Genomic DNA, 13,148 nt, shown 5'->3' with positions numbered 1-13,148 from the left:
TTCCTGTGTAGACTTTTAAGCTATCCAGACATGGATTTCACTAATATATATATATATATATATATATATATATATATATATATATATATATGAGAGACAAAGTCTAGTTAGCAGGCATAGAAATAAAAAAAAAGAGAAAAACCTTCCAAAGAAGGGACTGCACACTCCAGGGAACAGAGACGGACAACTTACTGCATCAACTTATTTATTAGCACGACGTGTTTATATATATATATATATATATATATATATATATATATATATATATATATATATAATGTTAAATATTCAGCTGTGGACTAATCTGTGCCACTTGACTTGGGGGGACACAGGGGGAGTTGCAGTGTTTGTTTTGGGGTTCAGAAGGAGTAGCAGTGTACGGTTTGGGGTTCCTTGAACCGTACGGATGAAGGTTGGGCTCATTTGGGTCATGTCAACTGTCCACTATTTTTGGCTCTTTTGGGTGATGTCGACTGTCCACTATTTGTGCCTCTGCTTCTTGGCTTTGATCATCTGGAGGAGCACAACCCTGTGAACTGAGGAGGAGGTCTCTAATGGTTCACTTAGTCACAGTTGTGCAGGTTGTGGCTAAATGAGGGAGCATCTTCAGCGCCAGTTTATGTTTCCGATCTCCTAAAACCCTATGTTCCATCTAGGTCACTGAGGTCAGCCAACCAAATGCTCCTTGTCATCCCCAAGGCAAGGTGTGAGAGAAGAGGGCACCGAGCGGCGAGCCTTCAGTAATTTCTCCTGTGGAACTGTGGAACCAGCTTCCTAGCCACGTCAGGCTGGCTCCAACACTACCTGTTTTTAAAACACATCTTAAAAATAATTTCTATTCCCTGGCTTTTAAACTGTGAATAATGTGTAATAATGTGTACTGAGTGTTTGATTTTATTGTATATGTTTTTTATTACTGTATTGTATTATGTTTTATTACTGCTTTGCCTAATTGTACAGCACTTTGGTCAATTTTGTTGTTTTAAATGTGCTCTATAAATAAAATTGGATTGGATTGGAACAAAACCGTTTAGAGTGGTTAACTGAAAAGCTAGGAATTGGGATTCGTCGGTTTCTCCTAGAATAGCAAAATTGAAAGAAAAAAATATATTTTATATTTTTTTTCACCTACACTATAATGACATATCATTGATATGGACTGTATATGGAGTGATAGCCTGACAGGCTATCTCTATGTTTTATTGTTTGTTTGTGTCTTGTTTTGTATTTTGGACCTATAGTGTATGCAAATAAAGTTTATCTACTATACCAAAAACAGATTACAAGTGGTCTACTAAATATACTTCCAGATAAAATTGATTATTTTTCTTAAATTGATTATTTTGTACAATTGATTTGTTTGATTAATTTAATTAACTGCCCCTGCGTTCCCTATTCTGTGCAAAGGGCTCACCTGGAAGTAACCTGGCCTCCAACTTCTTCATAGGTGGTGTGGCGGTTTTCCTCACATCAGTCTATATATATAGAGAAAACAGATCATCAGACAAGGCAATGACAACAATGGGAAGATGTGTCAGACTCATTAGAGGGTTGAAAGACTGTAATTTTGACAGAGAGTATCGCACAAAAGATAGAGATAAAAGATTCCTGGGTTCGGAAACTGAGAAACTGTTCTGAATTTCATAGAAACTGGCTAATTAAAATGTCACTATGCGGCTGCTCATCAATGTCTAAGCTTGTAATCGAGAGACGCCACACATCACGCTTGGATTGGAAATAACCATCTATGATTGTTTTGTAGCGGTTAGGTTACATCATGTGGCACAAGGTGCCTCCATGCTGCTCTATTTACAAAGATGAAGCCAAAGATAGAAGTTATCACCAGCTGACAAGTACTCTAAAGTTAGGCTTGGGATAGCTCTGGTCCATATAGCTATAGGCTTGGAATTGCAATGACAAGCGTGGGAAATAACATTACTAATGCAAATGTATGCGTGTATCTCTCTCTCACACACACACACACACACACACACACACACACACACACACACACACACACACACACACACAATGATAGAAAGCCTCTTTAGTGAGAAACTCTGACACAATGACAATAACGTTTGTGAAAGAATTCTGCACAGGTGAGTTCCCTTTAACAGGTTAAAACTAGTGTAATTTTGATAGCCTATTCAATTCTTCTGTATAGATAAACGGCTTTCATTACTTGTGTTTCATCCAAGGTGGTTATGTTTGCATGATTACAAAAAGCAAATGCCCATAGTAGCCCCTCTCTCGGAACCCCTCCAAAATGTCAGAAACTTCAGTAGCATTGGGTTCTGCTTGTAGGGCTATGCCCATAGCTGCATGGCTGCATAATTTTATTCAACATTCATTTCTGTATAAAAAAACATAAATAAAATAAATAAATCCCTTTGAGGATCTTGCATCAGCATAATAGTCTAGCAGCTAGACTATAGCTGTAATGTATTCTTATTTTAGAGTCAATTCCTACCGAGATTCAGCAAGGAATCAACGTCAGTCATCACTTAAGTTCTAAACAATTCCTAGTAGTTTTTGGTTCTATAGCCAGCACCCCCAGTCCCCCAATCTAGTACATTTGGGTGGGACTGCGACCTTAATGAGTTCAAGAAACCAGGCGAACTTGCAATGGAAAATAATATTGCTGCAGCCAACAACACGTAACAGCACGAATACTTACATGTACAGGTGGGAGATATGATTTGAAGGTTGGTCTGGAGGGTTTCACGGGAAACATCGTTTAGTTTACGTGAATGAATCCCAAACCAGACAGCTGGATATGCTGCCAGTGGAAAACAAACAAGTAGATTTCGATAAGTCCAAAGTTATCACCAAGCTTGGCTGCAAAGATACAACTCAAGTTCAAGTACGATCTCCATTGGGGAAGTGGGACAGTGCTTATTCCATCTCGCTCCTTAAGCTCGCAAAAAACACAAAGTCAATGGTTGGAAGTCCCTTGATGTGGTGACGACTCCGAGCTGGTTTAGTTAGCAGCAAAAAAGGAAAAAAAAGTCTTCAAGCTCAACTTTAAAGATGTCAACAACCTCCCCTGTTTAAGCTGAACCAAACGGATGAACAAACATCCCAACCGCCACTTTGTTCATTAAAGCGTTGCCCCGTTGCCTACATTTTCTGTCCACCTGTTACTTTTACCCGGCGATGACTTGGCCAGTATGTGATGATTAATTCAGCTAAACACACACGAAAGGACGCTGTGTGTGGACACGACGGCCATGTTTATACGAGGAGGAGGAGGAGGAGGAGAGGAGGAGGAGGAGGAGCAGCACGGTCTGCGGATTCAGCAAGGTTACGATCATGACGCAACAATACATGTCACATCCTGTTTTAGCGTTTGAAAATGTATGAATGAACATTTCTCAACAGATTTAATTAATTTATACGAGGGAAATTATTTAGACAATTATGCAATTATCTGAAATAATTGTAACGTATTATTATTATTATTATTATTATTATTATAAATAATTATAGTAGCAGCCTAGTAGCCTAGTAGTCTTTTATTATTATTGAGAGAAAATATACAAACAGATTAGGTAGAATGTAGACCTACAGAACAATAAAAAAAAACTGACAAAAACAACAAAACAAAATCAGGATAATTATACATAAAAACAATACAATACAATTAAGACATATGAGTAAAATTTGGTACAGTTTTGGCGAATTTTTGTTTGTGTAGGAGTGGGCCTATAAACATTTAGCATATAAAATGCAAGTGGACGCATCTTCTGGAATGAATAGGTCAAATTCATATGAATAAAAATGTGGGATTCTAAAGTCATTCCAAAATGTACGGGATTTATGGCAATTAAAAAAATAGAGCACAAAATTTACATGCATGAGTTATCAATTTCTGCAAATGTAGTAGTAGTAGTATATGTTTATGGTAGTGTATAGTTACTGATATCACGGATATCTTTTCTTTTAGGCCTACAAGTCATGCTAGAGTAGCACCAGCAGTGCTAGAGTGACATCTAGCGGACTTCAGTAGTAGTGACTTTGAGTGCATCGTGCACTATTTTGGATCTATGAATGAATGAATCGTTTTATTTCGGTCATGTACATGATTATTACAGCCGCAAAAGCATTAGGACATGTTTTGGACCGAAAAAGGTGTAGGCTGAAGCCATAGCTGACTTATATAGTGCCTATACCCTTTTTGACTTACTTATCATACATTAATGCAAAATTATAACAAAGACGGACAACACAATATAGAAAATAGAAAATAAGGAAAAATAAGAATAAAAATAAACTTTTTTTTTTATTATATTTTTTTACATCCATGCATTTGGTAGAATCATAATTGGATAGAAATGGTGCAATATATTAGAGGTTTATGATGATGTTGTAATTTTAAACATTTTCTTGAATTTATCTATCATATTGCAATTTCTGTGGTCATTATCACAGCTATTCCATATTTCTGCTGCTATTACAGAATGTTAGTTCTTGCTTTTTTAATTTCAAACATCAGTAGGCCTATACCCCTTGTCTATATGTATTTCCATAATACATGCTGTTAAAAAGGCCCTTCACAACAGCATTTGGGCATGGCTGACAATGTCAGCCAGCCAGAGATATGATGTAATGAACTGTGATGTCAGCCTGACATCACAGTTCATTACATCATATCTCGAGCTTCTCAAAACCGAAGCACGTAGAGTTGCAAATTCACACAAGATCATCATGGCAAAGTTCTCTGGCTATTTAACTCGGGGCAAGCCATCAGGATGGGGTCCCCTTGCAGTTCCAGATCAGCCCTACATGTACACCTCTGATGAAGATGAGCTCTTCAGCTCTGATGATGATGAAGATGGGAAGTTCTTCAGTTCCTCATCCTCAGCGCCAAAGGGAATTCCTACAGATCTGGAGACCTCCCAACTTGCACCCCAGGTTGCGGAGGGTTTCAGCTCAGAATATTCAGCTGAAGCTGAAGTTGATTATGAGGAGGAAGATGAGTATAGCGAAGAGGAAGAGGAAGACGAGGAAGAGGTGTGGGAAACTGATTTAGTGACCAAGCTAGCTGTGTAATGTAGAATCTAACTATCAGTGCTGGGGACAGGCCCGGCGCCACGAGGGGTCAAAGTGGGTACTTGACCCCTCAACCCGACCTCCTTGACCCCTAAAAAAAAAGAAAGCACCTCAACTCTCAATAGGTCTGGTTTTCAAGAACTCTCCCAAGTAAAAAAAAAAAAAAAAGTATTTCCCAAATGTTCAGTCTAGTAGCTATCACTTTATTGAGTTTCTTCAGGTTTGTAAACGTTCCCAAAGAAAAGCACACTTGTAAAGTGAGGACCGCCCATTGTGGCTGCCGCATAACGTCACTAGTGGGGTCCTGTTGAAAGACAAACATTTAAAAACCATATTTGGCTGCGAGTGGGGTCCCGTTTTGTTGTTTTTTAGTTTTCTCCAAACATTAAAAGTCCATAGACTTTGCTGCCACATGACATCACTTCTGAAAACCAGACGTTGGAGGGGCTAGCAGGATGCACATGCAGATCCGCCACACCAAAGGTCCAACATGCGGAAATCACCTGTCGCTCCCGAACATGTGTTTCACCGTGCTTGTGGTTAGGGTTTTGGGTAGGGTGTCATCTGTATGACATCATAGTGCTGACATCATAGCCTGGACTCCATTATGGGCATACTGTATACATACAAGGAATAGAGATAGTGTAGTCATGAGATCCTCTTATGGGCATAAAAAGAACCCATGCAGACAAGCGACAAACAGAGAGAGACCGACGGACAACGGGTAAAATAGGTTATTGTATAACCGGAGGGGCATGCGTCCCCACCATAGAGTATTAAAAGGGTCCCCACACTGGGATTGTTCCAAACGTGTATTGGCATATAGTATTGAACACAGATTTCAAGAAAATCTTGGGGCGGCTGTTAAAAAGGCCCTTGTCATTGTCAATTGATGTCAGGTTACCATGGACACCTACTATTGCCGCTCAGAATCCTTGGAGGTCCGCCGCAGTCTCATGTCATGGACCTCCAATTTTGGTGGTCCATGACATGAAGCATGAGTTCAAGTCCGTTGCGTTCACCATGTCCCCCATATATGGGACTAGGTTGGCGGAGGGTGTGTAGAGCCCAGGTTCACATTAGATAATTGACACATGGGTGAAAAATGCGTTACAAAATCGTGGGATAAAAATTAAGTGCGACACATCTATAGGGCCGCAATCTGCATTCAAAGATGTTCCTAGAAGCTTTGTCAATGGTAGAAAAAACTCCGGTCGCAATGACTAAAGAATCAGGAAGTAGACAGGAAAATGACCAATGACAAAGCTTCTAGGAACATCTTTGAATGCTGATTAAGGCCCCTAGATGTGTCACAGAGACAATTATTTTTGATGGTTGTCTGAATACAAAAAAAGAAAAGAAAAAAAATCATTACAATTTTGACATATTCTTGCTTATCGCAGCTTTAACCTAAAAAGAATGGACGACAAGCTTAAGAAAGATGCTTTTATTTGTACAACGTTAAAAAGCAAATTCTGAAGCACAAAGATTTACTCTTTTAATATAAACACCTCCCTCCCTCTGAATTAAAAAAAATGGTAGCATGTGCACATTGTGCTTGGATTGCTAAATCTGTACAACCGCTGGGTCTCTCCAAAGCTGTCCTTAGGACTCCCAGTAAACATGTTATTGTACAACCGTTGGGTCTCTCCAAAAAAGTCCTTACGACTCCCAGTAAACATGTTATTGTACAACCGTTGGGTCTCTCCAAAGCTGTCCTTAGGACTCCCAGTAAACATGTTATTGTACAACCGTTGGGTTTCTCCAAAGCCGTTCTTATAAGACCCACAGTAAACATGTTATTGTACAACCGCTGGGTCCCAGTAAACGGCTTATTGTACAACTGCTGGGTCCCAGTAAACGGCTTATTGTACAACCGCTGGGTCCCAGTAAACATGTTATTGTACAACTGCTGGGTCCCAGTAAACGGCTTATTGTACAACTGCTGGGTCCCAGTAAACGGCTTATTGTACAACCGCTGGGTCCCAGTAAACATGTTATTGTACAACCGCTGGGTCCCAGTAAACGGCTTATTGTACAACCGCTGGGTCCCAGTAAACGGCTTATTGTACAACTGCTGGGTCCCAGTAAACATGTTATTGTACAAACGCTGGGTCCCAGTAAACATGTTATTGTACAACCGCTGGGTCTCTCCCAAGCAGTCCTCAGGACCCCCCGGGTAAACATCTTATTGCATAAGTCACATGTGAGCCGTGGCCGTCGGACATATCATGTTTAATTAGTTTTTACAGTAGGAGTAGTGGAACGAAAAACTAAAGATGTTTAAACCAGGAGAATAAAAACATTATTACACAGTGAACAGTAGCAGCTTTCTAAAGGAAGGCGTGGTACATTGTCCTGAAGAAGAAAATAATAATAAGAATAATCCAAAAGGAATATGTATTCAAACAGTGTCCAAACCGTCCATTGTGCTTCAGTCTAACAAAGCATATCATTCTTGTTCATGTTTCTGTGGAAGGTTAAAGGCTATACACAAAGAAAAAGAGTTTGCATCCATTGTTCCTTTCCCTTTGACATTGTTACTACCAATAGCTATTTGCACACTTTCCCCTTTTAGATAGCACTGTTTGCATAATTATGCTTGTTTACATAATTATATGTTTGCTAATATCTATTAGAACCTACATACAAAAAGGCAGTGTTTCAAATGAGACGTGTTATTAAATGCTAAATGGAAATTAATATTCACAAATATAATCGAAAAGAAATAAAAATAAAATCACACTTCCCTCACTGCTGATTACGGTATATGAACTAAATGAAATGTCCCGTTATGTTATATTATAATATACACAGCTCAGTTTCCCTTTTAATGACAAAACGGTCAACGCGTGACATTATGCACACCGTACTACGAGTAGGAGGAAGGAGGAAGTAAACGAGAGGGAACTGCGATTCGATAAATTATCAACAAAACAACGCTAGGATGGGAGGCCGGGTATGCAAATTATGAGATCAAAGCAATACACAGTTAGTCGTGTCCCTTTTCTATGAAAACTAGGGATGCACCGAATATCCCCCCCCCCCCCCCCCCCTCCCCAGCTTTTTCGTTTTCAAAGTTTCTGCTCCAAATAATTAATAATATAATACTCTTTATTTATGGTATACTCTCTCATTAAGCGGTGGAAATCTAGAGCGAAGTGGTAAAAAAATAGAATTGGAGAAGAGACTCAGTGGATATACAGTATAAAAAACAAATGTTGGAAAAGACAAGATTCAACAACTCCCCCAAATATTCAAGGACTTCTTTTTTCCATCTAGCATTATAAGTTGTTTTGAGACAAAACACAAAGAAGATGCAGACAGAGAATGCCCCCCCCCCCTCCCCCCCCTGACACTAGGTCTATACATAATTACAAACACTAGCTCAGAAAATAATGAGACAGCTGCAATGCACTCTTGGCTAAACCCCGCCCCCCAAAAGCGATTGTCCAATCAATGCCATTCAAAATAGTTTAGTAACCGTTGCTATGCTGGTCAAGCTTGTCAAAGCATATAGCTTTCAGTGTGATTTTGCGTGGCTGTGTTGTTGAACACATACACAGCTTAACGTCATGGCTGTGTTGTTGAACACATACACAGCTTAACGTCATGGCTGTGTTGTTGAACACATACACAGCTTAACGTCATGGCTGTGTTGTTGAACACATACACAGCTTAACGTCATGGCTGTGTTGTTGAACACACACACAGCTTAACGTCATGGCTGTGTTGTTGAACACATACACAGCTTAACGTCATGGCTGTGTTGTTGAACACACACACAGCTTAACGTCATGGCTGTGTTGTTGAACACATACACAGCTTAACGTCATGGCTGTGTTGTTGAACACATACACAGCTTAACGGCATGGCTGTGTTGTTGAACACATACACAGCTTAACGTCATGGCTGTGTTGTTGAACACATAGACAGCTTAACGTCATGGCTGTGTTGTTGAACACACACACACACACACACACACACACAGCTTAACGTCATGGCTGTGTTGTTGAACACACACACACACACACAGCTTAACGTCATGGCTGTGTTGTTCAACACATACACAGCTTAACGTCATGGCTGTGTTGTTGAACACACACACAGCTTAATGTCATGGCTGTGTTGTTGAACACACACACAGCTTAACGTCATGGCTGTGTTGTTGAACACACACAGCTTAACGTCATGGCTGTGTTGTTGAACACACAGCTTAACGTCATGGCTGTGTTGTTGAACACACACAGCTTAACGTCATGGCTGTGTTGTTGAACACACACACACAGCTTAATGTCATGGCTGTGTTGTTGAACACATACACAGCTTAATGTCGGGACAGTTACACGACTGACCGACCCAGGTGATGACAATAATACTACCGGTAATCACTGTAGTTTTTCATTACATGAAAACTCGACGTCAATGTTGATTGAGTTGGATACCGTTTAAGTCTTTCCTTGTATCTCTTAAGTATTTCCTTGTATCTCTAGTTTGTTGAAATAATGTCATGCACATTTTGTCCAATGCATAGCCTACTGCAGGCCTGGTTGACTAGATTTAGAAGACATGTGTCCAGTGCATAGCCTACTGCAGGCCTGGTAGACTAGATTTAGAAGACACTTTGAAGCTCTTGCTACTGAAATGATGGATTGTTTATATATGGAGAAGAAATGGCATCATTGACATGCATCTCAATTGGGTGACAGAAGGACAGCTTGCCATCAAGGAGCAGAGTGGGTGGGGCTTAGCGAAGGGTTAATTATTGTTGCAGAGAATTGTAAACGCCGGAGCACAGCGACAGCGCTCAGCAGACAGCTTTACCGTCGAGAAGAACTACACTAGACTGAACACACATTCTGCCTCGACCACACACACACCTGCACTTTCATTCATAGTTCATACTCAGTGGTTTTCAACCTTTTTCATATCATAATTGAATCGCCATTTGAGCCACGTTACCACCATCTGTGACCAGATTTGACTGAGGGGCTGACATCGCACATAAAAGCACAGACAGACTCCTCACATACTAGAGCATGTCTGAAATAAGTGTCCGAGCCGAAATAAGTGTCCGAGCTGAAATGTCAATATGAAATAAATGCTTAAACATGTAGCTAGTTGTAATGTTAGAGACCACAGAAGACATGTCAATATGAAATAAATGCTTAAACATGTAGCTAGTTGTAATGTTAGAGACCACAGAAGACATGTAAATATGAAATAAATGCTTAACATGTAGCTAGGTGTAATGTTAGAGACAACAGAAGACATGTCAATATGAAATAAATGCTTGAACATGTAGCTAGGTGTAATGTTAGAGACCACAGAAGACATGTCAATATGAATTAAATGCTTAAACATGTAGCTAGGTGTAATGTTAGAGACCACAGAAGACATGTCAATATGAAATAAATGCTTAAACATGTAGCTAGGTGTAAATATGAAATAAATGCTTAAACATGTAGCTAGGTGTAATGTTAGAGTCGACAGAAGTGAACCTTTCAAGCCCGTTTTCTCAACTCGCTGTTTTCTGCAAGACATTACTCTATAAGCCATATCTCCAAAACTGGTGGGTCAAACTAAACAACCAATATGTCAATTTGAAGCTATGATTCCCTGCTTTCATATGACATCCAATGGGCCCTCAGTCAAATCTGGACACATTTGATGAGATAAAAGGCTGATTCATTCAAAAGGCTCGAGTTTTAGGTGATAAGTAGCCTGGCCCAGTCTGTGTGGTTTCTGATCTAGAGGGGCGTGGCCCAGCCTGTGTGGTTTCTGGTCTAGAGGGGCGTGGCCCAGTCTGTGTGGTTTCTGGTCTAGAGGGCCGTGGCCCAGCCTGTGTGGTTTCTGGTCTAGAGGGGTGTGGCCCAGCCTGTGTGGTTTCTGGTCTAGAGGGGCGTGGCCCAGCCTGTGTGGTTTCTGGTCTAGAGGGGCGTGGCCCAGCCTGTGTGGTTTATGGTCTAGAGGGGCGTGGCCCAGCCTGTGTGGTTTCTGGTCTAGAGGGGCGTGGCCCAGCCTGTGTGGTTTCTGGTCTAGAGGGGCGTGGCCCAGCCTGTGTGGTTTCTGGTCTAGAGGGGCGTGGCCCAGCCTGTGTGGTTTCTGGTCTAGAGGGGCGTGGCCCAGCCTGTGTGGTTTCTGGTCTAGAGGGGCGTGGCCCAGCCTGTGTGGTTTCTGGTCTAGAGGGGCGTGGCCCAGCCTGTGTGGTTTCTGGTCTAGAGGGGCGTGGCCCAGCCTGTGTGGTTTCTGGTCGAGAGGGGCGTGGCCCAGCCTGTGTGGTTTCTGGTCTAGAGGGGCGTGGCCCAGCCTGTGTGGTTTCTGGTCTAGAGGGGCGTGGCCCAGCCTGTGTGGTTTCTGGTCTAGAGGGGCGTGGCCCAGCCTGTGTGGTTTCTGGTCTAGAGGGGCGTGGCCCAGCCTGTGTGGTTTCTGGTCTAGAGGGGCGTGGCCCAGCCTGTGTGGTTTCTGGTCTAGAGGGGCGTGGCCCAGCCTGTGTGGTTTCTGGTCTAGAGGGGCGTGGCCCAGCCTGTGTGGTTTCTGGTCTAGAGGTGCGGGTGCTGGTCGACAACAGGCGGTGGATCTTATTGGTTCACCGATTTGAGCTGGGGGTCTATTAGAGTAACGCTAACTCCGTAGACACATGTACAAAACAGAAAAAGTTAAAATAAATCACGGTAACTCCCGGCCCCATCTTGTGCCACCCCTTACCCCTTATCCTTACATCATCACCCCTAAACCCCTAAACCCCTTACCCCTAAACCTATTTGCCATTTTTACTGTTTTGAAAAAGAAAATCATTGACACGTTGCGAGCTTCTAGAACGGCCAGTTGAACCATTTTAATAGATTTTTCAAAATAGTAAAAAAAAAGGCAAATAAGTTCCGCGGTAAGGGGTGGCCCTCTATCTTTTAAAGATCTCCAAGGGTCCATTTGGTTGCCAACAACTCTCCTATCATTTAGCTGAGGACCACAGCGTACAGTATACGTACAGTATGTCAATATGGACCAGATCTAGTTGTGCTTGGCGCGGAGCCCCTTCAGGTAGCCCTTCCAGCGCTTCACCACCTCCCTGAAGACGGGCGCTCCGTCGATGCTGGCCAGCAGCTGCAGCTGGTTGATGTGCGTGGTGTGGTAGTCCCAGCGCGCCAGGTTGGGCGCGGCGCCCAGCACAAAGTGCCGCAGGTCGTAGACGCTGCCCGAGCCCGTGTCGAACAGCGGCAGCATGGCCTTGAGCGACTCCATGCCGCGCGCCAGCAGCCTCGCCGCCTCGCGGCCGGCCACCGCCGACTCCCCGCCGCCGCCCCCTGCAGTCTCCGACAGGTCGTACAGGCCAAGCAGGGAGTAGATGAACCCGTTGAGCACGAAGGAGGCCGGCGTGGTCGGATACTCCTCGTACCAGTCATACCTACAGGTATAAAGGACAGGAATAAAGGTAAGTACCAGTCATACCTGCTGGAAAGAAAACCATGAACGACATGTAGTATAGAGCGTTGCAGTCCCTCCCCCTTTCAGAACAACGAGTGGCCCAGGAAATGAATCCCAATGCATTTATTTATTTATTTAAAGACCTTTTAAGCGTCGTACGACGCCAACTCTTGTCGTGACAAATCATGACAACAAACAAACATTTTCGGGCCAAACAAAGAATTAGAGAGTAGAAAAAAACGGCAGGTTACAACACTTTTTTTGTTGTTTTTCTTCTTTGTAATTATTTGTTTGGTCCAAAATATTGTGTGTGTTGTCATGATTTGTCACGACAAGAGTTGGCTTCGTACGACGCTTAAAAGGTCTTTAAATAAATAATTTAAGAAAGCTCAGGAATTATTTGATTAGTAGATTTGACCTGCCAATCCAACCCTTTGATGCTGAGTGCCAAGCAGGGAGGCATTGGGTCCCATTTTTACAGTCTTTGGTATGACCCGACCTCCCAGTTTCAGGGCGGTCACTCTAACCACAAGGCCACTGAGCTAAACGAGGAAAGAGGAACTTATGCACACACAAGCACAATTTACAATTTACAATTTAGGCATTTAGCAGACGCTCTTAATCCAGAGCGACTTACATTAAGCAAGAACAAAAAGCATGGGGAATAC

The 13,148-nt window shown here is 42.2% G+C and overlaps 2 protein-coding genes across 4 annotated transcripts in view; both read right to left on the bottom strand.

Annotated features, from left to right (window-relative positions):
- Positions 1 to 3,223, bottom strand: part of mtmr10 (myotubularin related protein 10) — a 28,657-nt gene extending 25,434 nt beyond the window's left edge. For both annotated transcript variants that reach the window (XR_013964246.1, XM_080766220.1), the window contains exons 1-2: positions 2,681 to 3,223; positions 1,415 to 1,475 (exon numbers count right to left, since the gene is read on the bottom strand). Coding sequence is in view for 1 of the 2 variants with exons in the window: in XM_080766220.1 (XP_080622346.1) it covers positions 1,415 to 1,475; positions 2,681 to 2,737 (118 nt within the window). In the remaining variant the exon portion in view is untranslated. The remainder of the gene's footprint in view (positions 1 to 1,414; positions 1,476 to 2,680) is intronic.
- Positions 3,224 to 6,487: 3,264 nt separating this feature from the next.
- Positions 6,488 to 13,148, bottom strand: part of glceb (glucuronic acid epimerase b) — a 36,099-nt gene continuing 29,438 nt past the window's right edge. Inside the window, exons 10-12 of one of the 2 annotated variants that reach the window (XM_080764217.1) lie at positions 9,341 to 12,460; positions 9,076 to 9,270; positions 6,488 to 8,658 (exon numbers count right to left, since the gene is read on the bottom strand). In XM_080764217.1, the coding sequence (XP_080620343.1) occupies positions 12,067 to 12,460 (394 nt within the window). In that variant the 3' untranslated portion in view covers positions 6,488 to 8,658; positions 9,076 to 9,270; positions 9,341 to 12,066. Of the gene's footprint in view, positions 8,659 to 9,075; positions 12,461 to 13,148 lie in introns of both variants that reach the window. The other variant, XM_080764216.1, reaches the window with a different exon arrangement.

Source organism: Protomyctophum bolini (genome assembly GCF_963924005.1).
Source record: "Protomyctophum bolini genome assembly, chromosome: 1".
Lineage (NCBI taxonomy): Eukaryota > Metazoa > Chordata > Actinopteri > Myctophiformes > Myctophidae > Protomyctophum > Protomyctophum bolini.
The sequence above is the reverse complement of the archived record's forward strand: the minus strand, read 5'-3'. Positions and strand labels throughout refer to the sequence as shown.